A 27,808-nucleotide genomic window follows, 5' to 3' on the forward strand; every position below is an offset into this window, starting at 1 on the left:
TTTATTACTTATCAACTGACTATACCTTTTTCTATTATAATTTAAAATGCAGACTGCTAAGTCTGGCATTCAAGGCTCCCCCCATGGAATCCTGACCAATTGTCCCAGGATAACCTCTACTATTTCCATCAGGAACCGCCCACTCCAGACACCTTGGCCTCTCCGATGGCTCATTACCACCTCTCAGGCCACCTTATTTCTCTTCACTGATCCAATTATTTCTCATTGTTCAAGTCTCAGTTCAACTTCCAATTTTCCTAGCCATTCATATGCTTAATGAAATTTTCTCTTTCTGAACTAGTACTGTGACTATCTGGCTCACTCATTTAGCATTTAAGCATATGATGATTTGTATTATTAATTAATAGCAAACATGGGTGAGGACTTTTCAACTAGATAAGAAGCTGTGTGAGACGGAGACTATTTTTTTTAATTAATTTAAGAAATGAAATAAGGAAGGGAGAAAGAAACTAAACAGGAGACCTCCCTTTGTGCTCATAAGCTATGAGGTACAACTTGGCACTGGGTGTATGTATCTTCCATCCAAATGCTGTACATCTTATTTCACACTGTGGGAATAATCAAAAGAGACATTTTAATAAAACGCGCTGTCCTGAGGATACATGAGTTTTCCAGCTGTGGTTGATCTGTATTTACATCCATTTTACCCACACTGGGTCAAGTGACTGAGAGGAAGAGACCACAGTCAGGGAACAAAGCAATGTTAATTAATGAGCATGGAGGTGTTCTGAAAAGCAGCACCAAGGCCTTTTTTAATGGTAAACACAGTGAACACTTTTCACTCTTTATCCTAGTTGCCATTTTAAAGTACCTGACACTGTTTACCATTCTCTTCATTTTGAGAATTTCTCCTTTGTGTCCCGCTGACAGTAGTTATGTCTTAATTCTCCTTCCTCCTTTCTATGTACTCCATCTCAGTTTACTTTAAAGGCTTCAATTTTTCCACCTACTTCTTAAATGATAAACTCTTGGGGGGAGGGTGGTTTCATGTTTTACGAGCTGAGTGCCTGATCTGCTTCAATCACTTCAACAACCAGTTACACTTTAATGATTCCTAAAGCTATGACTCCAGCTCAGACCTCTCCCCTGAGACTATCAATTTAGCCAACTGGCTACTAGATGTTTCCATATGGATGTCCCATATGCATCTAAAACTCAACTACTCCATATCAGACCTCCGCATCATCCCCTACCCAAACCCCTTCTTCCTTCTTTATTCTCTATCCCAATGGCCTGCACTACTTATTCCTCAGAGCAAGACCTGAGGATCACCCCCACTTCTCCCTCCTCCTCACCCCTACATCTAGTCACACGTTTCTGCCATTTCTACCTTATCAATACCACCTGAACATTTTCCATTCTTTATATCTCTCTCAGTCATTTTACTTCTAAATAACTACAACAATACCCTAATATCTCTATCTTCCCTTTTACCCACTTCCTGTCCTTTAAAATGAGGTATCTTCATCAAATGTTTGTCTGACCATGCTACCCCTTCTTAAATCCTTGACTCCGTACACTTTTAGGATAATTACATAACAAGGCATGGAGGGTCCTTCACAGCCTCATGCTAGTCCAGTCTCTGCTCTTTCTACTTAATTCCTAATCTCGGTGAACTTTACATTTCAACCTATTTTATATGCAGTTTTCCCAAATGTCATTCTTTCTGGAGTCTCGAAGGCTTGGAAAATGCAAGCCTCCCTGAAAACAATGCACTATTTAGCTTTTTCACTTTGACAGGCTTTGACTTAGATCCAGAGGCATCCCTGATCCTCTCCCCATCCAAAGCTGGGTTATTTACTCCTTTTTCTCCCATTGTATCTCAATATATCCTGAGCATACTTCTCACATAGTATTACTGTGTTTTTGTTTTGTTCTACTTAGACTCTAAGGTCTTTGAAGACAGTGGCTATGTCTTATTTGCTATTTTATCCTCATCACACATAGCAGAGGAGTAGAGCATGTGTTGGGTACTCCTATGAGTGAATGAATGGACACTATATTTTAAATAACTGTATAAACTAATTATTAATAATCTTTTAAAGTTGCTTCTGCCACTGTATCCTATGAGTCTATCCTTTATTCATTTCCTTCACTGTACAGAAGTATATTATTGTAAAATATTCTGCAGAAATAAAAACTAGATATATATTTTTTTGAGACTAAAAATATTAGCAAATACAAAAACAAGAAAAGGTTTTATTTTATTTAAACCTAAGCAAATCTTAAGAAAGCATGAGGCCCTGTGAAAATAAAAAGTGCATTAACAATATCATACAGAATAATTAAAAATCACCCTTAAGAACATTTAGGAAACTTGGGACACTTCAGATTATACTGCTTGATGTCTTTTAATTCCACCAAAGCAAGAGTTAACATTTATTTAACAGACAGGGAATTCTTTCTATATTATAGCCCAGGACCCAACTCAGATCAAACATGTTACTTAGTTAACTTAGGCCAAATGTTGGCCGACTTTATGGTATCCACATGATCAAAAATTAAGCAGGAATCACTCTTTGTATAAAAAGAAATCACAGCATTTTAAATAGCTAGTTTGGAAGAATTAGGACATTGAGGCCTTCTCTGCAATCCTACACTGACAAAGATTATTAAATACTTAGCCATTCATGACAAAACAATAATGTATGCTTAAATCACTCATTTGACCTTGTTCGAAATCTTAACTAAAAAAATGTATCCAAACTGCTTTCTAACAGCATGTTATTTTAGAGCGGCTTTCCTGACTACAGCTAGTTATTGCCTCACAAATCCACAGAAGTCATATAATTACTTCCCTAATTTGTCCCATAAGATATTTATAGGTCTGCATAGGCAGACAGCCTAGGAATTCAGCAATGTGACTAAGTATTTGGTCACGAGAAAGTCAAAGAGGAAGAAGTGACATGACACCCCATTTGTTTGTAGACTGGATATTAGACAGGTATGCAGGTGGCCAATCAGCAACCAACAGCAAAGACTTTAAAACTAGGAGGTTCCTTTATAGTAATTCTGACTGCCTTGTGCTACCTGTTTTGTTTATTTTTTAACCTAAAAAGAAACACTCTTCTAGCTCCCTCTTATTTCATCTGCCAAGTACTTTCGAGAGAAAGAGGATTCATCCTTAAACTCTCACGTTTGTGTTTTAATCATGTTTTCCACCATAAGAATGGCAGTTGTTCACTCTTCAAACCTCATAAAAGTAACTCTAAAAGTGTTAGTCATTTTTTCACAGAAGTATTACTAAAAATTATACTTTTATCTGAAACCATCGTGAACGTGAAATAAGATAGATAACCAGAATTATTTCTAGTTGAGAAGGTCACCCTGGACCCAATATAAGATAATGAAGTCACTCAGCAATATGAGAAACAGTAAGAAAAAGCATGATGGTGTTTCTTGGTGCTTAAAGATTTTGTAAGTGCTTAAAGATAAAACGCCCTCATTATCAATGAAGTTGTGAAGTAAGAGTGGGGGCGTTAAGGCTCATGGTCTGTCAGTACCCTATTCTTCTTACAAATCCACCTCCAACTTTTACGTTGCTCTTTTCTTAAAGAAACAAATCTTCCTTTTTTATTTCTTTTTCTGTTTAAGGTTTCTAATGATAATGTTTTGATGAAGTTTTTATTCTCTAAAATAGCACAATAAGACAGGTCACATTATTACTCAAGTGACATACCTATGTACATCTCTCTGGGGATTTCTGGTTCCTTCTATTTCCAGACAGGGTGGCAGAGATTGGCTGTTACCAAATTTGTTTACTTTTTCTTCTGAACTCACAGGTACATTTCTCTCCTTCCCATGCTTTTAGGTGTGAAAATATAACTTGACTCTTACCAAAGAAATGTGGTCAGAAGTGATATAAATCACAAAATCTTCTGACCCTCCATTCTCTTTCCTTATTTAACTTACCTAATAGCTGTATGTCTAAGCCCAGGGTAACCTTAGAACACACATATGAAAAATGGTAGAGGATCCATGAGTCTGAGTCCTTGCAAGAAGCATTGCCCCTCACCATGTATAAGAAGTAAATTTTTATTGTGGTAAGCCACTACCATGTCAGGGATTGTCTGTTATAACAGCTAAAGTTATGCTAAAACAGATGGTATCCAGAAATAGACCACAAGAAAAAATAATGTTGCAAAGAAAAACATTGTCAATATTTTTGTATGTCTATTTCATCCTCCTCTTCTTCTTCTTTTTTTCTTTTTAACTTAACACTTATTTCATTTTGTGGAGTCTTTACCCATTATCTTTGCCCCTTTAAGCATTCCAAGATTCTGTTTAACCTGGCACTAAATCTACAAAAACAACATCAGAGGAAGCACTGAAACAAACTGCCACTGAGGAATCTAAAAGACACTGAGGAATCTGTTCTATATAAGAAATTACACACACACACACACGCCTTTTGTTCCAGGAGACAAACCAGTGTGCAAGGTCCCTATATGAACTACCCATCTATTAGTCATTCTATTATAACTCTTGTCCCAAAGAGCCTTTAAATACAAATTAATTCTTCAGGTTCCTTTTGTTTGTTTCTTTGGTTTGTTACGGTGACTACATCAGAATTTATCTAGCCGTCTTGGTATTTTGTAGCAATACTGCTTTCTACGAGATTTGCTCCCTCCATCAACAATACCCCGTTATTATAGAAAAAATAAGTTACTACACATTCAAAAGCATGCTCATTGAGCCCAAAAAGAAACCGAAGTATTTTAATAATTAACAATTGAATAAAATAGGGATATAACAACTGAAGCAATTAAAAGAAAATTTGAAGAAAAACTCCATGACAATTTTATATTCTGTTTTCTTGACTAACGAGTCAAAGTTCATACCCCCACACAATTTACTCCCATTAGATGAGATTGAGATGATTAGCTAGTTTGCTTTGAGTAACTGGCAGTATGAAAGAGCACATATAAGAAGTAAGATCTACAGACAACTAAAAAAAGCTTAAAATGAACCATAGATAATAGATGGTAGGATAAGATACAACAAAGAAGATACTTGCAAAGAAGGTGGTGATACTTAAACATTACTTGCCTGAAAAACATCCTATAGAAATCTAGGGGGAAATGAGCTATGAAGAGACATAGACCTGGGTCCATGGAGGTTGGTTGTAGGGGAAAATAACCCTCATACACTGCTGGTGGGAATGAAAACTAGTACAGCCACTATGAAAAACAGTATGGAGTTTCCTCAAAAACTTAAGAATAGAATTACCATATGACCCAGCAATTTCTCTTCTGGGTATCTACCCCAAAATTTTGAAAATATTTATCCATAAAGATATATGCACCCCGATGTTCACTGCAGCAATATTCACAGTAGCCAAAATATGGTAACAACCGCAGTGTCCTTTGATAGATGACTGGATAAAGAAAATGTGGTAAATATAAACAATAAAATATTATTCAGCCATAAGAAGAGATGAAATACTGCCATTTGCGACAACATGGATGGATGTTGAGACAATCATGCTAAGCGAAATAAGTCAGAAAAAGTTGATAACCATGTTATTTCACTCATGTAGGATATAAAACTGAAAGCAACAAAAGAACAAGACAAACAAAATCTCACAGACAGAAACAATAGTTTAATGGTTACCAGAGGGAAAGGGCGTAAAAGATAGGTAGATAAGGGTAAAAGGGGTCAAATATATGGTGATGGAAGGAGATCTGACTTTGGTAGTGAACATACAATGCAATATATGGATAATGTATTGAACTGTACACTTGAAACCTATATAATTTTATTAACCAATGTCACTCAAATACATTTAATTTAATTAAAAAATTCTGATTCTGTCTCCTGCTAAATGTGAGTCCTTGGGCAAATTACTTCACTTAGCCAACCCTTAGTTTCTTCCTGTATAAAATGGGTACAATGAATCTCTAGTTCAGGGGGCTGGTATAAGAATTGGTGCATAAAGTGATACATGGTAGGTAGTTACTATAAAGTATACTTATTAGTATATTTGGAAAAGATTTACTATTGATTATTTTTTTCATATGAAGTAAAGATACCAGAGTTTCTCATTTAGAAGTTCTACAGAGATTTATTTTCCTAATTCATCTATCACATTGGCAGAAATAACATTGTAAGCTTAGCTTGGCTAAGTCTGCTTCATTCATCTGTCAACAAGTTCCTGGACTTCATACTGAGTTGACAATTGTTGAAGGTGGGTGGGACACAACAGGTTGCACATAAGTGTCATATTCACACCTCAGAGGGTTTACACTACCAACAATAACATCATATCTCTGTCAGTCAAGCACAAATATAGGGTTTGACAGACTTATACAAAGAAAAAAGCCACTTAAAACAGGTCTCCTGATTCTTTTCTGGCTACAGTTATAGGATTTGTTTAATTCTGTTACCTGTGAATATTAAAATGGCTCCTCTTTTGCGAGCAAAAGAAAAGAGAAACTGCATCCGCCACTGACTATAAAAGAAGTCAAAACTAGCGCAAAATTTGCTACATTTAGAAACCCCAAAGTTGTTTTGTAAGTTTATCATACTCTGCTTCCTATTGAAACATGAATCTATTTTATCCAAAATAGAACGTACCATTTCATGCCATCTAGAGCCAGGTAACACAATGATCAGAGAAATCAATTTAGCAAATACATTTGTGATATCTGAGCTAGGTGCTCAAAGGACTTGCATGAATTCCTTTAGAACAATGTTATAATACATGTTACACTTATGAGGAAAAAATTTTTTAAAGCATCTGATATTCACATAGAAATAAATTACACACCATTATCATAAAATTGCTCCATTGCAACTTTTATAGTGGAGACTCCTGTGGTAGTAATATCTTTTTGTCAAACTGGATAAGGCTGAGTAATAAACTGAACAGCTTCCTAAAGAGTAAATTGATATGCAATATCTAATGCAAGTTATATTTCAAGTTTTAAACTACAAATGATCTCAACACACGATACAGAGACAAAAAAAATGCTGTAGCCACACATAATTTTAGTGTGACATAGCCAACTTTTCCAAACTATATCAAATAAAAATGTAAATGTAAGATTCCTAAATTAATTTTTATCATTAAGTTTTTTTTTCTTATACTCTTACTTGATAGTATTACTTCAGGAAGACAATGAAAAATGGTGACTCTCACAGACAAAAGGAATCTGCCATTATTCCTCGGGCCAACCAATCTTACATCTTATTGTTTTAATGAGTGCTCTAATGCTGTCTTTTGCACTATTGAGCACTACTGAAAGTGAATGACAAAACACACATCAGGACCAGATATACTTCAGCACAAGCCACAGGACCACAGAAGCTCATGACTAACAGGAAGTTGAAGGGATTTACTTGATACAGGTTCCGGATCAAGGATGGCTCATCAGAAGCGAGACTCTTTAACTTCTCAGACTACCTTTGTGCTTCACATTTAATTTATAGAATAGAATTAATTAATGGGCAATTGCCAAAAATAGCAGTATATAAACCTTTATATCCTATACAATTTTTTTATTTGCGGAGATAGTCAAAAAAAATTTTAAAACATAACACTAGGGAAATAAAATTCTCTAAAAATAAAATTATAGAAACTTTCAGATTTCAGTCTATGAAAAAGAAATGGAAGGAAAATACACATAAAATTCATAAAATTAATGATGCTAAAAATACTAAGAGTACTTTACTGCAAGTTACAACTATCAAAAATTGGATGTTGCATCTAAATAGATATAAAATTGATCAACCTATTTAATTATAATAATGTCACTGTTCTTTAATTTTTATTCAGATGCAAGAAACATAATGAAAATATTTTATATAGCAGCTTAGTCTAAAGCAGAATTTGATGAAAAACAAATACTTCTTGAAAATCATGTATAGAGGGGTTAAGAATTGGAGACTTAAAAACAAATGATTCAATCAAAAAATGGGCAGAGGACCTGAACAGACACTTCTCCCTAGGGGACATACAAATGGCCAACAACTATACGAAAAGATGCTCAGCATCACTAGCTATTAGGGAAATGCAAATCAAAACCACAATGAGATACCATTTCACACCTATTAGAATTGCTATAATCAACAGGAGAAGTGATAACAAATGTTGGAGAGAATGCAGAGAAAAAGGAACCCTCATACACTGCTGGGCTGGTGGGACTGCAAATTGGTACAGCCACTATGGAAAACATGGAGGTTCCTCAAAAAACTAAGAATTGAACTACCATATGATCCAGCAATCCCTCTACTGGGTATTTACGCCAAAGACTTGAAAACCCATATCCGAAAAGATATTTGCACACCAATGTTCATAGCAGCATTATTCACAGTGGCCAGGACATGGAAGTAATTGACGTGTCCTACAAGAGATGACTGGCTAAAGAAGCTGTAGTACATATCTTCAATGGAATATTACTCAGCCATAAGAAGAGATGAAATACTGCCATTTGTGACAATATGGATAGACCCTGAGATAATCATGCTAAGTGAAATAAGCCAGACAGAAAAAGCTGAAAATCACATGATATCACTTATATGTGGGATATAAACCTAAAAGCAACAAATGAACAGGACAAACAAACAGAGACTCATGGACATGGACAATAGACTAGTGGTTACCAGAGGACTATAGAGTAGTGGTTACTAGTGGGGTGGGGAGTGGAGGACAGAGTAAAGGGGGTCAATTATAGGGGGGTAGGGGAAGGAGAAGTGGGTAAAGGGGATCAAATATATGGTAGCTGAAGGAAACTGGACTTTGGGTGGTAAACACCTAATAGAATATACAGATGTCAAATGATAATGTACATCTGAAAATTATATAATTATATTAACCAATGTTATCCCAATAAACTTAATAAAAAAAAAAAGAATTGAAGACTTAAGAGGATTTCATTGCAAGGTATTTCTGTCATAAAGGCCCTTCTGATATGGGGTCCCAAGCACTATGGCAAGACTCCATTGTATTAGTAAAGATAGCATAATATATATATGTGTGTATATATGTGTGTGTGTGTGTGTGTGTGTGTGTATTCACTTTTTCACAACCAATGGTTTTTCATTTTGTCAAATGTGAGCAACTTGAATTAGTTTTTAGTCAGTATGAAAACTCATGATTATACCTTATTTCTTGGATTTGAAGCAATTTGCTACACACAGTATAACTTCTTTAAAATGCAGTTGAGATGGGGCAGTATTAATACTTGTTTTATAGATTAGCTACTTCATAGTTTTTGGCCAGGCTTTTATTTATGTAATTATTTATATCAAGGAATATTATTTGACCTACGGTCTTCCAATCCTGTGTACCACTGATTCATATAACACGCTTATAATTTATAAGGAATCAGGATAATGCGATAAGCAGAAAACATTTATAATCAGACATATCTAATTGAAATCCAGCTTTGCAAACCCTCTCTGGCTGTGTGACCATCGATAACCTCTATGAGCCTCAGTTTCCTTACTGAACAATGGAAATAGTAACATTAGAGGGTACTTATGAGACAAAGTGAAAGTATGAATGTTAAGCGCATAGAATATTTCCTGCCATCTACTAGGGGCTTAATACATCAGTCCTCTTTTCTTTTTATATAATAACAAAAGGAAGAACAATTAAAATCTTTAGGTAGATAACCTGGACTAATAATAACCATAAGAAGAAAGAGCTACATGGCTACCTAAATGTGTGAAAGGCCACAGAGGAAATATTAGAATCCTGAAAGCCACCATAAGGCAGAAATGACTCTAACTACCTATTGGCCTGCCTAATACCTACATCCACAAAGAGAGGCCTTGAACCCTCTATTCTGGCTGTAATCTCCAGAGTTTCCTCTGGGTAGTAGTGGTTTGCTTCTGGTTTTAAAGACAGAGTATTAAATAAGAAGCCAAAGAATCAGGCTTTGAGGCCTGGGGCATGCCATCTGCCCAGCATTAAGTAAGAACTGAATGTCAGTTACAGAAGCTCAGTCATTTCTAACATGATTTATGTTCCATCCTTGAACGTGGCAGGAAGACTGCAAAAGATATTTGGAAGCCAATGCTTCCTCTGAATAAAGTAAATGAGTATCGGCTAAGCCCCTCTCCACGGACCATGCTGGCCTGTTAGATAAGTTGCCAGTGTGGAGTCTGTGAACCCTGGAGCAAACTGGCTATTTGGGATGAGAAAATATCTCAAGGCCAATGATCATTGCTACCGTAGATGTACAGTGCACAGCACAAACACTGGGGTCAGAAAACAGAGATCCAGGATATTACTCAAAAACACATCTAGCTCAAAGCTGACAAGATAATCTGTTCCTGTGAGTGCAAAGCAGACTGGAATGTTGCTGCTATGACCTACTCAAGGAAAGCAAAATGAAAGTGCAACTCTCCAAGGGCACCATCTCATGCTCTTTATGCAGGCAAAACTCCAGCGGACTTCAAAGGGAGTGTTGCCCAAGTGGGGAGTGCTGGACCAAGCCCACGGGGGGTATCATTTCCCCGATCATGTTGCCATCTACATTTGGTGGATGGGGAAAATGCAAAGAGTTCAGATACAAGTTTAAACAAATGAAAAAAGAAGTGCGAAAGAGCTTGGAGATTTGCTTGCAAAAACCCTCAGAATTCCAGGAAAAGCATTTAATATCAGGAACTTCATAAGTTATTTCAAAAGTCCCAAGAGAGTAATGAGTTTGTGATGGCGTAAAGAATAAAAGTATTTTTAGTTGACACATATTGCACTCCAATGTATCACATGATCACAAAACAGTGTACTTAAAAAATAATAATTTCTCAAAGTTAGTACTCTTTAAAGGTCAGTAATATTTTTCTAACTGAAATACAGACTATATTCTGATGTTTTAACCAAGTTTTAACATACGTGATCCTGATTAACGTAGAGGAGCCAAAATGCAGCAAAGATACTTACAGGAGGACCTATATGGTGGGAGTTGGGGGAGTAGAGAAAGTAAGAAAAAGAGAGAGATGAATTAGTGAATATGTAAAATATTAAGATTATGTAAAACATCATCACAATCAACAGCAAAATGCAAGGAACATGTGTCATTTAGAATTCAGTGATTCTTGACCTTTTGTTAGATCATGAACTCTTTGACACCTTATCAGAAAAATACATTTACATCTATATGTACACAAAATTTTTCATAAAATTTCAAGGAATGTTTGAATTCTCTGAGGCATCTTTATGAATTACTGAGATGTTCATATATCTTAAGCAAAGACTGTCTAATTTCTATACCTAAAAATTTTGATAAAATATGAATCAGGAGGCTCTTTGGTCATTTATGATAGACCAGTTACAGAGAATTGATATATATGTGTGTGTGCCTGGGCGCGCGCGCACGCACACACACACACATACACACACACACACACACACACTTCTTACTTGAGTTTGGTAAAATGGCTAAATCAGAAATGTACTCATTATTTGTTCTAAGAATGTTTTTCATTCAGTAATATTGTCAATATATTTTTTAAAAGCCTCAATGTTTATACAAGCTTCTTTAAAACTATGTGTTCTCATCAAAATACTGACAAAGTCTAAGAAAATTTCAACATTTCATGTACCATATGCTCAATTAAAACACCTGTTCTAAGTAGCTAGTTGGGACTTGACTTTTATATTTTCTATAAAATTCTCTATAAGCACGAAATTTAAACTTTTTCCCCCTCAATCCTCTTTCTTTTGACACAAATATCAATTTAGTGATTATTTGACTCTACCAATGTTTTATCATTTGTTTCCTCAAAACAAATTTATAAAGCACTCTCTCCTATGAAACTATGCACTTTGTAAGGGGAATACCTGTACACATACCAATTATTTAGATTCAGTGAGGTTTGATGACAACTTTTAAGAATACTCTTCAAGTAATTAAGCAGGTACACTACCCAAATTATTGAATTTTCCTAAATCTTTTCTACTTTGACATCTTTTTTCCAAAAGAGGAAAAGAGACCAAAAAAAAATCAATCCACTCTGCTCTTTTCGAACAATTACTATTTCTACTGTTTCAATCGTTAGTAACTGATCATTTTTAATACTGAGAAATACCTAGAGAAAATAACATTTCTTAGTAAATGCTAGAATCAATTACCTTCCTCTTATCTTGCAAGGAAGAATTGATGGCCTGATAAGACTTCACGTGGTCAATTACATTTTCAGGGTCTTAGACTTTATAAAACAAGTAAAACAGTAAGTGAACTCACTCATTTGGATATCTTGGTTTCAAAATAATAGGTTTTATTTGACTCTTCTGTTTCACTTTACATATAGGGATTTGTCCTGAAAGCAAGAACTCACTGAAGTGGGCATCAGGACAATTGTTTGGATTTTATGTTCTGCTCATAAAAAACTATATGGCCTTGATCAAATCACTTGACTACTCTGGGTCTCCATTTTCTCAACTACAAAATGAAAATGCTGGATTGACTACTAAGTCTCCTGTCATCACTAAATTTCCACGGTTATACAGGGGGAACAAAAATTCTCAAATTTTGAAAAGAATGAGAGTAAAAGGGTGATAAAATTATACCAGTTGGCCAAAATGATAATAAAACCTTCCAAGCATGTGCCCTGGTGTCCCAACACAGATGTTTTCACAGAGAAACTGCATTTCCTGATCACCCATGAAGACAGAAGCATGAGTGATGTTGCCACACTGTGTGCAGCTAAGAATCCCCTGACTATATACTAAAAGTACAGACTCGACACAGTAAATAGGTCCCAATTGAGTGCCAGTGGTTATTAAACTGTAATTAACAGTATTTTGCAAACGTCTCCTTCCTACAATTTGATGAAAATCAGAAGACAAAAAAATATTCTAGGTCTAGCAAAGATTTAAACATACACATGCACACAACAACCAACAAAATGGTATACTCATAAATTAGGAGGCACAGATGTGGGAACCTAAGCAGAACTTGAATGACACAGAGCTGCTGAAAGAGAGACTTACCAGATTCTCCTCTTCGGCCTCTCTTACCTCGTTTTCCTGGAGGGCCTGAAATACAAAGAATGATTTTTGAATTTTTGGTTCCAAAATGACCAGTAAATAATTTCTATATATTTTACCACTCTTTCAAACTAACAACTTCAAAAAAAGGACCAGATATTTGTAAAGGCCAGCACCATCTTTGGTTTTTCAATGTAATTCTTAAGCTTCATTTATTTATAAAAATTGTACTAGATCTCTCACCACCTATCATGTAACTCAGGAATGCTAATGATTCAGAATTTTTGTTCATCCTGCATGGATGTCATCAATAAATAAAGGCTTTATTAAGCAAATTGGTGGTGTTGAGATTTCACGTTTCTTAGGAAAATTTCTTTTCTGAAGGTTTCAGCATATTAATAATTAAAAGTACTCTGCACAAAGGACTATGGTTTCTCTTCAGTCAGGTCCATCACGATTCTCTTGAAAATATTTAGTTGGCAGTTAGCTAAATGTACATATTAGTAATGAAAATAATCTTACAAATATTTCTATCTTATTAAATGTGAATTTTCATATATTAAAATTTCCTTAATTGAGAACTAGCTGAATTAAAATCATGACCCTTTTTATTGGAAAGGTAGTCACTATAAGCTCATTTTTCTAAGGGGCTAGCTTATTATTATCATTCAAAAATATTTAGTCTTATGATGACCCAATTTTAAAAGGGGGAAAAATCTTTTTTTTTTTCCCAGTGAGTTGCCAGTGAAGACCACCAAGCTAGTATGTATCAGACTTAGCACAAGATTCTAAACATTCATGGCTTTCAAACTATTATTCTCAATTATATAATTTCTCCCCTCATTTCCTTGGGTAGGAATAGCTCCCACTGAATTATGGTTCCGGCAAATAGAAGAGAATAATTAGCCCATGATGAGAATTGAGGTCTTCTAATATTTGCTGGAAGAAGGAGGCCAAGGAAAATATAGAACTTCCTGGTTTTAAAGAATGAGCTGCGAAGTTGCACTGATGACTTCCAAATTCTATAAAGTTCAAGACACAAGCAGCAAAGGCCTTAGCATCCAGCTGGCTCTCAATGTGATCCTGAGCTACTGACTTCCACATGGAAACACTATCATGAGAAATAAAAACATCAGTGGGCCAGTTAGTTTCCCCTCAAGCCCTTACACAGAGTAAGTCTGGCCATCTGTGTTTTGTAAGAGGTTAAAAACAATCAAGCAATAAAGTCAATTGAAAATATTAGGAGAAGTAGCTTTGTAGCAGAGTCCAAAAGTGTCATTAGAAATTTCAGATTACTTTCTGGATCCTGGAATAAAAAGTGGTTTTAATCACATTCAGGGTATTCTTGGCCAGATTGGGAGCAGAAGGAATATATGTAAACAAGTAAATAAACCCAAATGGAACCCTAACAGATATGAAAAATATACATTTATACACACACTCAAACACACATATACACAGATATATTTTGCCATATTCTGATATTTACAATGCCCTTATGAATAAAAATCAGGTCCACTGTAATTTAAAAAAGATTAAAAATAAGATTTTTTTCTATTATAAAATGAATTAAACTAAGAAGATTTTAGTAGCTACTATATTTGTATGATGTCTGATCTGCATAGAGGAGTTATAGGTCATAAATAAGATGTATATTTGTCCTCAAGAGACAAAGAAATTGAAAAGATTAAAATAACACATGAAAAATTCATTAGTAGCATGTTGTGAAAATGGCACAATGAGTTTATCTTCTGATTTGTTCCTTCTACTACAAACACATGGTCCATTGTAAAAAAAAAATTTTTTTAAACTTTAGAAGTAGTTGTATTCAAAAAGAAATGGACATGTTCATAGGCCAGAAATGGACCAGAAATGCACAATAGAGAACAGGGATAAACCATGAGCCTGCTGGGTTCCAATTCTAGAAGTAGGAATGGCGGTTATTAGTTCAGTTCCTGAAGCATAAATGCTCCAAAGTTCTCTAACCAGAGCCAGACTCACTTCTTAAAGACAAGGGCTTAGAAACACTGAAGAAATGATGGGAAAAAAAAAAAAGCCCATATCCCTAGCTTAAAGGCTGAGAAATATAGACATAATCTCCTAATCAGAAAACGAAGAAAGAATCTAATGATTTGATGCCTAATTCTATGATAGTCTCAATATAAATCTGGAACAGGAGTCCTAAAATACCATTTTAAAACAAATCTGGTCTAGAAGCCTTGGTGGTCAGGTAAAGACAAACATAATATGGTTAGGTAAGAAAGGGTTAACACAGAGAAAAGAAAGGTAGACATGCACAGAGAAAGAAAACTACACACACACACACACCTCCTATTCCTAGTGAACATATAAACCAAAATTCCAAAGACAAATGAAGAAATCTAATATTTAAAAAAGAGAGCACTCAATAATAAGATCGTAAATCCTTTCCAGGTAACATTAATTAATTTTAAGAAACCATCATGCAAAGGTTGGTATGTTAATTAAGCTATAAGAGAAAATTGAAGAAGTAACACCCATTGAATAGCAAGGATTTGAAATATAAACAAGGGGGAAAAAGAACAAATGGATTTGAAAGAGAACCCTTTAGAAATCCTGAAAATGAAAAATACAGTCATTAAAAATTTTTTATAATGATAAACCAATTAAGTGCTAGCCTGGATATGGTTAAAGAAAGAATTGATGTGGAAGATGCAGAATGCAGCCCAGAGAGAGAGATCTAATATCTATCTTCTGTCCATCCATCCATCCATCCATCCATCCATCCATCCTCTATCTACTATAGTCTGAACACCCTAAAATTCACATTTTGACATTCTAACGCTCAAAGATGACGGTATTAGGAAGCAGGGCTTTGAGGAGGTGCTTAAGTCATGAGGCTGGAGCTCTCATGAATGGGATTCACGCCTTATAAAAGAGGACCCACGGAGATTCCTAGTCTATTCCACCACGTGAGGACACAGTGAGGAGCCACCAGTTGTGAACAAGGAGGACCCTCAGCAGATGCAACCATGCTGGTGCCTTGATCTTAGACTTCCCAGTCTCCAGAACTAAGAGAAATAAATTTGTGTTGTTTATAAGTCATCCAATCTGTGATGTTTTGTTATAGCAGCCCAAGTGGACTAAGACACCATCTATCTATGTATCTATCTATGTTAAGAAGCAAAATTTTACTTACATCAATAAGAGAATCCAAAAGAAATGATAGAGAGAGGCTTTTGTTTAAGAGATGATAGATGAGAATTTTTCAGAATCGTATATAGGAGTCCTAAGATTAAATTTATACTCTAAATGGCAAGTAAAAACAAATCACAATTAAGCACATGGAAGGAGAAATTTACGAATATTCAAAGATAAAGAGAAAATGCTAGGAACTATGAGGGAAAATTACAGTGGGAGGTTCTTTGACTACTGTCTCACCCACGACAAGGTGCCAAAGGGCCCAGTCATAATTTTTATGACAAGTCTTAGAGCTTATAATTATATTTGTTTATTAGAATTAGTTTGTCACTTCCCCTGAAGACTTTTTAATAGTAGATTTTATCAAGTAAAACAGATTGCACAAATATTTTTAAATAGTTTAAAATAAACAAAAAATATTTCTAAAAGAAATCAGATTATGAAAAAATGAACAATATTTTTAAGAAATCAAGAAACAAAATTAGAATCTTTCTGGACATGTTTACATTAACTACTCTATCAGAAGGCTTAGAGAAATGAATCAAATGCTGTGGTAAACCTGCTTATTATATTGAGAACTGAGAAAAACAGAATCTAAGGAAAGTGAAAAGATATTGGCAAGATAGATATCTATTAAATATAACAAAGTTTTACAAAGATTTTCATAATATTTGAGAGAGAAAATGAAGCTAAACGAAGTTATGAGAAGATGAGAATCTAAACTCTATTGGATTTACCAAGAAAATACTAGATTTGAGAAGAGCATATTAACATTACTGTAAGAAACAAGACAGGAGTAAGCATTACACTGAGCTTAGTAAACTAATAAATTATACAAAACTCCCAGTAAGACTTAAAGATCTTGCTTACAAAAAAAATAAAGAGAAGTTTTGAAGAAGTCTACTATGCAGATGAGACAATTTGATATTGCTTCTGAATTTAAGGGTAAAAATAATAAAAATGGTATGGATGGGATAAATTTGACAATGGACAGCTGGCAGATCATCAGAGTGAGAAGATGAAAAATCAGAAAAGACAAATGGTGGATGTTTCCCAGACAAAACCAAAGTTAACAACAGTTGAAAAAGATAATGGCCATTTCCACTCCAAACAGTGATGAAGTGTCAGCCAGGCACGAGCTGTACGAACAAATATAGAAGCTGGAACCTGACTCTTATTCATTGAATTTGGCCAGATCCTTGCAGCAGAAATTCTCAGTGAATTCTATCAGCAGAAAGGCACGACTCTGCAAAAGAAACTGGTTCAAGAATATAAATGGGAAGAGAAAAAGCAGAAGCTATCAGCAACAGAGGAAGTGAAAACTTACAAGCAGAGAATTCATGAAATGAAGAATAAATTATAGAAAACAGAGGGAGGCTATAAAACCAGATAGCTTTTCATGATAAGAAATTTCATGATAACCGGTACTGTTCATGCTTCAGAAAGAATTTTTGCTTGAAAGATGATGCGAACTGTCAGCTTCAGAAAGAAGTAGTAAAATTCAGCCATAATGGCAATGCTTTAAAAACCAGCATCCAAAAACGCAACTGTAGACCGATCAAGGTCATTAAATCACATCATAGCAAGATGTCTTAAGCCAAACCAGTTTTTTTGGCCTACAACTAATATTGCTGGAGCACTCTACACCTCAATAATGATGTATCTCCCTGTGATAAGACTCTTCTTTAAAGTTAGATATGTGCCTAGAAATAAACATATGCCTACATCTGGGCCTTCCCATGCATGGTCTTAGAGGGTGGGTGGTTATTGCAGGTTTCTAGAATACCCTTACCTGGTTTATCAGATAAATTACCAAAAACTTGTCCATTCCACTCTTATTACTTGGATCTGTTCACTCTTCTCCATTCCCGCTAGTATTTCAAGCTGAGTTTAAACATAACATTTCTGGATACTTTGAGATTTTTTTTTTATTGGGATTTTATGTGTATTTAAAAATATTTATATGTCTTATAAACATTTACAGTTAAACACACAGGGAGTGTTTGAGGAAAGTTTTAGAATTATAATTGGCTGGGCATATTGTTTTGCTTTATTTTTATCTCTTGCTTTCTATTTCAACATACGTTTCTGGCTATATTTGCTTTTGGGGGAGAAGAAATAATGTGAATAGAAACAAAGGGAAGAAATCAACTCAAAATGGATTGAAGATTTAAACACAAGAACTGAAACCATAAGACTCCTAGAAAGAAACATAGGTATAAAGTTCCTCCAATCCAAGTACTAACCAGGCCTGACCCTGCTAAGCTTCCAAGATCAGGCAAGATCGAGCACATTCAGGGTGGTATGGCCATAGACTAAAGTTCCCTGACAATGGTCTTGGCAATGATTTTTCAGATATGACACGAAAAACACCAGCAACAAAAGCAAAATAAACAAGTGGGATTACATTAAACTAAAAAGTTTCTGCATATCAAAGGAAATGATCAACAAAATAAAAAATCTACAGAATGGGAGAAGATATTCACAGGATACACCTTACAAGGGGTTCATATCCAAAATATAATAGGAACTCCTACAAATCAATGGCAAAAAAAAAACAAATAACCCAACTTCAAAAATGGGCAAAGGACCCAAATGGACATTCAGGCCGAGGGGTATACAAAAAGGAGCTCGACATCAGTAAACATTGGAGAAAGGCCATCAAAACCACACACCTCTTGGGATAATTATTTTTAAAAGTAAAAAAGATAAGTGTTGGAGAAGATGTTAAGAAAAGAGAACCTTGACACCCTGTTGGTGGGAATGTAAATTGGTGCAGTCACTATGGAAAATAGTATATAGGTTCCTCAAAAAAACAAAAAACAGAACTACCATATGATCCAGCATTAGCACCTTTGGGTAATTAGACAAAGGTATTAAAATCAAGATCTCAATGTAGGGAGCTAAAGCTCCCCAAATTCAAAAGAGTGCATGGATTATCTCGGGAGGCCTGCTTGCATAAAAAAGAAAAGGCTGGTTCTGTGGAATTCCAGGAAGAAGAAGATTAAGTATAGACAAAGGGAGTGTCAAAGGGAGTGTCGAAGGGAGTGTCAAAGGAAGTGTGGATTGTACCTCGATCTTCAGGATGTTACTTTTATTATGTTATCTTGGGATACACAAAGAACAGATTATGTATAAAAAGAAGCATAAGAAATAAACTCGGAGAGACAGTTGTGAGATCTGTTCTCCCTCCTGCACACTGTCTGTCTTCCCTTTTTTCTCAGTCCCCGCTCCCCCATTCAGGTACCCGGTTTGACTTGATCGGCTGGCTTCCGACATCTCAAGGAGATATGGACTCCCAGGTTCATTGCAGCATTTCACAATAGCCAAGATAAGGAAACAAAGTCCATCAGCAGATGAATGAATAAAGAAAATGTGGCGCATGTGGAATATTATTCAGCCTTTAAAAAGAAGGAATTTCTGCCATTTGCAACAACATAGATGAACCTAGAAGGCATTATGCTAACTAAAACAAGCCAAATACAGAAAGACATATATTGTATGATCTAATTTATAAGCAGAATCAAAAATAGTCAGACTCATGCAAGCAGAGAATAAAATGATCATTGCCAGGAGCTGAGGGAAGAGGGAAATGGAGAGGAGATGATGATCAAAGGGTACAAAGCATTAGTTATACAAGACAGATAAATTCTGGAGATCTACCATAGAGCATGGTGCCTATAGGTAACAACTCTTTATTATATACTTAAAATTTCCTAAGAAGGTAAATCTTATTGATAAGCGTTCTTACCACGAAATCACAATAACAATAATAGGGACAGGAGGAAACTTTGGGCCATGACAAATATGTCTATGGCCTTGATGATGGTGATGGTTTTACAGATATATACTTATCCCAAATTCATAGAGTTGTTAACTTTAAATATATACTGCTTTTTTACATGTGTATCATATTTCAATAAAGTGTTTATTAAAAAAAAAAGTAAGTCTCGGCCCTGGGTGATTGTGCTTAGGTATGTTTTCATAAAAACCTGAGCACAAGGAGAAATGTAGCCATTTTGCTACACAAATGACCTCACGGTCACTAATAACATGCGTCATTAGGGAATTAATTCCTGACTGAATTCCCATGATGGAGGTAATGAATGCCTGTAAAAGCACGAACTAGGAGCTCAATAAATGTTAGCCCCTTTTTGCTTTATTTATATTATCTTTTTGTATTAAGTCATTAAGTGATCATAATATATTTGAGTATTGATAAGAAACACTGAATAAAAGTATGAGAGATTAACAGTACCTTCTACTTGTAATATTCAAAGAGGCAATTTAGTATAATGCAAAGAACATGGAATAAGAGTTAAAAGATTTTCACTACTATGTAAATTGAGCTAACTTTCAATAACCTCTTTGATTTTAGTCTGCTAAAAGATCTGGTAAATAGTACTGACTCTACCAAATTTATATAATTATTGTGAGGATGAAAACTGTAAGGTGCCATATACCACATTAACTGACCGTTTCTTTTATTTTCCATTAATGCAGCAAAGCTTAGAAACTATTTTCATACTATATTACTGTCATGCTATATTACTGTCATTGTCAATAAAAATAGTAAGACTTCTAAGCAATTTGACACATCCTAATAAAAAGCTAAAACCTCTTAGAAGTTTCATCTCCAGAGGTATATAGATTCTTTAAGGACATCAGAGAAAATTCCATAAAATATCTCAAACAACAGTAAATATCCCAAAAAGCAAATACTCTGATCCAGAATTCGGAAGGCAAAGGAAAGAGCAGGAGACTGAGCTTGTGGTCAAGGAGGGAAAGAGTGAGTCAGAATCGGCGAGCAGGTGGGCAAGCCCCATGGGCAGATGCATGCTGGGGTAGAGAGGCCTACAGGAGAAATGTGTGCAAACCTAGGACAATCCCTCCACCCAATTGACCCCAGGAATAGGTTTCCAACAGCTGCAGATCACTCTAGGGAGGGAGGAACCTGTCTGGGCACAGAGGAGACACGGATCATCCTGTCTGAACCATGCTCCCAATCCTCCAGCTACTTTCAGAAGACTAAACCAGGTTTACCTTCAGATCTGGATTAACCTTACAAGTAGGCACAGATTCATTTCAGAGGCTTCCCCAAAGTCCTCCCACCTGCTTGCTTGCTGAATGCCTGAAATTCTTTCAATAAAGACCAAAGCCTTGCACTCCACAATTAGAAGCAAAAAGCTTAAAGATCCAATAACAGGGAGAAGCAGAATATTAGCTAAAATGTATTTTCTGCATACTCACAAAATGTCTCTACTACAATGTACCCAGGGGGTGATGCAGTCCAAAGTTTTTCACACTGTGCTTCATACTGGACCATCAGAGCAGCTCCAATTTATCATATTGAACTGCAGCCATTTGTAGTATAAGTTTCTTGGCTAAAATTAGTTCATCAATCAATGATTCACATTTCTGCAAGTATTAATATTGAAGTGAAAATGACCTGCTGAAGATCCCATTGAGCAGACAACAGCTTCCTGATTCCAAGCTCAGAGCTCTTGAATTTATCTACCGTGCTGCCTCTTAGAACTCACACTCCATAGACTGAGACTGGATATGACCAGCCAAGTTTTCCAAATTTCTTCATTTTATCAATGACCTGCCTCATATAATATGGCTACTTAAGCAGATCTGTTATGATCACTTGTTACAGTCTCCCACTAGACAGTGAGCTCTTGAAGGCAGGATTTCTCTTATTCATCTTTATATCTCTAGCAACTGGCACAGGGTTTATCACTTGATGAACCTTTAAAGGAATACTGCCTACGGGCTATTTGAAGTATGCCAACATTATTATTTCATACCATGTTAACTTTTAAAAGAAATAACTGTTTTTTACTCAAGAGATTTATTTCCAAAGATATTTTAAATCAGCATGTAGTCCACTCTATGTAACACAGGCTTATTTGTTTTAAATATCTTTTATGTGTGTGTTTTTGTTTTAAATTTCCTTAATTTTCTAATATCCACAGAATATCAATTTATAAAAGAAAGGTGATCATAATAAATAATTGGTATGAATTAAAGTTTATAATAACCATGCTCCAAAACTCTCATTATAGAGTATTATTCAGATATACAGTATTTATTTTAAAGGCAATGAGTTCAACTGAAAAGTTGTGAAAGTACTTCTTTTTTTAACAACACAGAGACATATGAACAAATGTTTCAGGGATTTTATTCTTATACATTATTAGAGTAATAAAAAAATATGCAAATTGATAGCTCGTTAGAAAAAAATAGTTCATTTCTATTTTAGTTATAAACAACAAAAATTAAGTTGCTCAATTTTTATTTTCATGTCCTAACCAGGCCATGTCATAACTTTAATATGGTTATAAATATCTATCATGTACTAGAGTTGTTTTGTCTAATTTCTAGAGGAGATTTTAAAAATCATATAAAAATACCAAATCTTTAAATTACTTTTATAAATTTCCCTTTCATAAATACGTTAATAGTCTAGCTTTTCTACCAGGAACTTTTTGACAATTTCAAGTTAAACTTATGAAACATAAAATATGTGCAGAAATTGTGTTCAACGAATGGAAATAAAACAATGTGACTCATGAAAGGTATAAAAAGAGAAAAAACAAAAACTCCCTTCAGTGACTATTAAATATGAGTGCATTAGCACTGTACACATTAGGCCACCAAGCCGACTGGGTGGATATTTATGTGTGCACTGGTTTAAATGGAAAATGTAATGCTTTCTTGGAGTATTAAGCAAAATGATTTGAAAGCCACCGATTTACAGGAAACTGGAGTAGTTACTCCAAAATATACTTCTCATTAGAAGAGTACTTAAGCAACAAAGTGTGACATTCTGGCAAAATATGTTTTCATCTTTCTCATGAAATACATTGAGAACAAGACTCCTGTTTTATCTATTTCTGTATTTTTCCAATTTTAACAATTGCTAACAAAATGTGTTAAATAAATACAAATAACTTACATCAGAATTGTGATGAATCTAGTTCTCAACATTGCTTGAGCATTAGAGTTTTTTTTAACTGGTTGAGTTTCTATTCCTTGTGGAAAGAGGCCAATGGGCAAAAATTGCCTTGTCCTTGTAACCCTTCTTCCCAGTTATTTCAATGAAATTAATTTCCAACTGGCATTAAGTCCAAATGAAGCATTTCAAGTTTACCCAGGATTAACTGATATTTGTAAATTTTATAACTAGGGGAAAATGACCATATTTACGAGACAATTAGAGACTCTCATAAAATACTAGAAAACCACTGCACTTAAATAATAAAAGAGAGAGATTTCCAAACCAAGTGCAAAGAAACATTTCTAGACTTTATGTTGATGGTTTGTTTTCAGAAATGGAATTTCAGCAAATGAGGAGTTATCTTTACTGCTGTTTTCGACATTTAGAAAATAAATATAACAGAATATTCAATAGAAACTGTTCGAGACTACACATAGCTGAGTGTTGCAGTGCATTGACTTTAATGAGGTCTGATGTGACACAGTTGTTATTTCTATCATTCTCCTACACATAAAGTGTTTCATTATTAAGGTATAGAATGTTTTAACCCATGATCCTACAGGGGATTTGTCATGACAGCTTTTTTAAATTTCTATTTGGAGGGGAGGGGGCTGTAAGATGTCAAAGAGTAGGGGTTGGGAAATAGGAAAGATGTGTTTCTTTGTGAGATTATATGCTATATAACAAGAGTGGTTATTATATATACAATGTAATATATTAACCTTCTAAAATGAGGTTTAGTTCCAAAGCTGGGAGAAAAATTTAAATGAGCTCTCTAGAGTTTATGTTTCCAATGTTATGTAGAGTGGTAAAAAGATCTTTTAAAGATAAACAGAATTTTTAAAGTAACAACAACAAAAAATAAAATAATGGTTGAACATAGTCACATGCTCAATAGATTAAGTAATCTTAATTCTTTATTTATCAGAGATTGAGACAAACTTCCTTATGGGAAATAGAAAAATGAAAACTAGGATTTGTTTCCATTAATGGCTTTGCAATATTGCAAACTTCTGCCAAATTGCTGATGGATGAATTAATTATAGCAGCAGCACATACACCATTTACACACATGTTAATTGTCCACATGTCTTTAAGCTAGTGTTAAATGAATTACTTAATATGCCTATGGCCAAAATTAGTCACCAATAGGAAAAATAATCATAACAGAAGTGGTTTAACACTGCAAATTAGCAATGGAGAGCGAGTAAACGAAAAGTTGAGATGAAACCACCAGAATAGAAGTAGGAGTGCAAGATGGAAGTCTGGACCTGAGGAAACAAGCCTGAAGGCACAAGTGTCCTAAAGCAACCAGAGCAGGAGTAATAGAATAAGGCTGTCTGTGGAAGCCAGCAAATCTGATGACCACATAATGTCATGGGCAAAGGAAAGAAAAAGAAACCCACAAAATGCTTGAAACCTATTAAAAGGTATAATGATGACAGTTAATATTTGAGTATTCACCACTCATCTGGCATTTGGTAAGTGCTGCCTGCACATCATTTCACTTATTTACACTACTTGTGTAATTGTAATATAATTTTGGAAGGTGAGGTATAGAGAGGTTAAGTGACTTGGTACTCAACATCACACATCTAGTAAATGGTGGGTTAGGGATTTATACCTAGACAGTCTGACTCCTGAACTGTAAATTCTAAAACTAAAGACTTGCTATTTACTGAGCACACTACAGATCACTCTATTTTCTGATACAAACGCACAGAGCTGCCATTAAGAAAAATAGGAGCTTTAAATAAACTTAGAAAGAACAGGTTCATGAGCATTTCTGAAGGCTTCTATTTACAATTCCAGTTTATGGGCTTATTTTTAGCTTCCCATTTTAATTGTAAAATAATCATGAGAAACTACTGGTCATAAGTTAATAAACTTTTATTTTACAAAGCTAAAAAGGAACCATTCTCTCTTCACACACTGAAATCACATCTCCCTAGGTTAACTATGAGTTCAGTTTTTATGTATTTGTTCAATTAATATATTCTACTCAATGCATGCCAGTTTATATTATTTTATTGGCAGTAAAAACACTTGACATGAGATCTACTCTCAACAAAATTTGAAGTGTACAATACAGTATTCGTAACTATAGCATACGCATCAGTTTTAACAAGTCTGTTACATATATATTTAGAATCAGACATATGAAAATATTGATCTTTTAGAAAAGAGGAATAGTGTCTATCTTATTCACTGTTATGCTCTCAGTGCCTGGCACACCATTAAATGTTAGTTAAATGGATGACTACTTTTCAAACAGCTGAAACAATAACACTTATTTAGCATTTATTCTGGTTAAAAAAAAAGAAGACAGCAGAGTAACATTTTTGAAATCAGCCATATGGACATGTTTGAACCTGATTCTTCAATACATTAGCTCTATGACTGGTCAAATTAACCTTGTAGAACCTATTTTGACACCTACAAAATGCAGATAATACCTACCTCAGATAGTTTAGGTCTTTGTTTTTCTTAGTGGTCTCTCTCAAATTCATCTCCATACAACTAGTACAGTAATAATTTTAATATATTTTCATCATGCATTTTCCCTGAACAATAAGCTTGCATTAAATATGGAAGGAAGTACTTAAAAGTCAAGATTTTCCCATTATGAAAATCTAGTTCCAGTATTTCTCAACCCCAAGTCTCCATGCTATATAAGAGTCTCTTTTGCCTAATCCCTGGTATTTCATCATTCTTGTCTTCTTACTTAAATTCGATTTCAATAAGATATAATGTAGGAGTGATGATCTTTTCTCCCTTCCCATGTATTTGGCCCATTTTTTTCTTCTCTAATCTTTTTTCCAATATATCCATGAATTGATATAAATTCTGCCTTCTTAGAATTCACTACCAGTTTAATGAACATTTTAATAGAGTTGTTAAGTAAAAAGATTTTTTTTTACCATTATTCTTGGTTTCCTAAGTAGAAATAGCAATAGTATTTTATACTTCAAACCAGTCTAAGGAGGAGCTATTGGCCTATATAAGGAACTAAATTGTTCAATGCTATGATGTATTTGAAATGTCATACATATGAAGAGTGTTCTACAAAATGTCAAATTATCTTGTTAAACCAACTAGAACAAAATACAGTGAAGATTAGGATAACGGTTGGCCTCGCATGGAAATGCTAACATGGGTGATCATCACCAGAAAAATCAAGTCCAATTTGGCCTTTAAAAAAGATACTTGAAATCTCCCAACCACCCCACAGAGTTTCACGGCCTCCTTCAAAATAAACACAGTGTTTCCGTGTTTCCTTACAGTTAAATCTCAGATTCGTCCTGACAGGAAAACTCCCTAGAATACAAAAACATTATGAGTAGATTTCTACGAATAAATTGCTTCCTCATATGATTTCATAATAATTTCGGCACTTTACTGCTGCTATATCCATCACATTTTCCAATGAAACTGCAGAAGGGCCAATCTAAGACATATGATTTTAACTTTGGGGTTGAGTTTTTCCTATCTTGTACAGAAACTATGGTGTATTTTAACTATACAAAGTTAAAAAAAATAGCGTCTTTTATTTTCGTAGGTATACTTTCTAGAGCCTTAAATAATGAAGAATCTTCTTGGCTTTCTATCAGGCATCCTTTGTTCTAAGGAAGATGGGAACCTCAAAGCTTGCCAAGGTTTGGATGTGTGTCAGAGGCCAATAAGTAATACATCTAAGGCCTGACGACATATGCCAGTCATCTTTAAAGGACTTATAAAAGACCCTTGATAAAGTAGACCAGGAACTCTGGAGCTAACGATTGGGGGTAAAAGTTCAAGAGTTACAACTTTAGGTTATGAGGGAGAGGGCAATTTCAAAGTAGAATTTGAATTCTTTCATTTTGCAACTTGTTATTATAAGAGTTTTTCATAAAATAGAATAGGTTAAAATATGGTATTTCATTATGACACCAGGTAACATTAGAGGGAAAATCTTCAAGGAAAATATAAACTGAAGCAAATATAGAAGGGACTGTGATGTTCAGAAATAGATTTGGTCCTATGAAATATATTTTATGTTCCTTGGTAAAATGACTCATACTTTTAATGCACCAATAAATGAGCTCATTAGCTGTTTTCAAAACACAAAAGAAGGTCTCCTGAATAAGACAATGGTACAACATAAATATACTAAATTTCTTAAACAAAGAGCTTTATGCAAAATGTTCAATAAATTTTTATTTATAATGTTTCTCCTTATCTATTTTTGAATGTGAACAAAAATGAGGATGTTAGAATGTTAATCCATTTTGACACTACCTATATTCCATCATATCTGTGAATATGTAAGACTCAAGTTGGTTATGATTCATTAATCATCCTCCATATTCAGCCTCCTCATTACACAATCATTATTAAGAAATTCTTAAATTCTACTGGTAGCTTTGAAGTTAGTTGTTAATATCCAGTATGAAAAAAGATTCCTATAAATAAAATGAATCCCCTAGATATCTGTTTGAACTTGATTGTTCTTTGAATATTTTATGCTGAGAAAAAGGTGAGTATATCTTAAAAAGTTGTTAACTTTTAAAATATTTTAATTCAAAGAATAGGCAAGAATGTCTTATGCTATCAACACAATGTATGTATGATTTCATCCTGAAAAGATCTCATGATCTTTTAAGGGATACAAGACCTAAAGCAAA

The 27,808-nt window shown here is 34.6% G+C and overlaps 1 protein-coding gene across 5 annotated transcripts in view; it reads right to left on the reverse strand.

Moving 5' to 3' along the window:
- Positions 1–27,808, reverse strand: part of COL25A1 (collagen type XXV alpha 1 chain) — a 414,648-nt gene that overhangs the window by 184,177 nt on the left and 202,663 nt on the right. For all 5 annotated transcript variants that reach the window (XM_039848694.1, XM_039848693.1, XM_039848690.1 and 2 more), the window contains exons 3-4: positions 12,965–13,009; positions 10,913–10,920 (exon numbers count right to left, since the gene is read on the reverse strand). In XM_039848694.1, the coding sequence (XP_039704628.1) occupies positions 10,913–10,920; positions 12,965–13,009 (53 nt within the window). The remainder of the gene's footprint in view (positions 1–10,912; positions 10,921–12,964; positions 13,010–27,808) is intronic.

Source organism: Pteropus medius, unplaced genomic scaffold (genome assembly GCF_902729225.1).
Source record: "Pteropus medius unplaced genomic scaffold, Ma_sr-lr_union100, whole genome shotgun sequence".
Lineage (NCBI taxonomy): Eukaryota > Metazoa > Chordata > Mammalia > Chiroptera > Pteropodidae > Pteropus > Pteropus medius.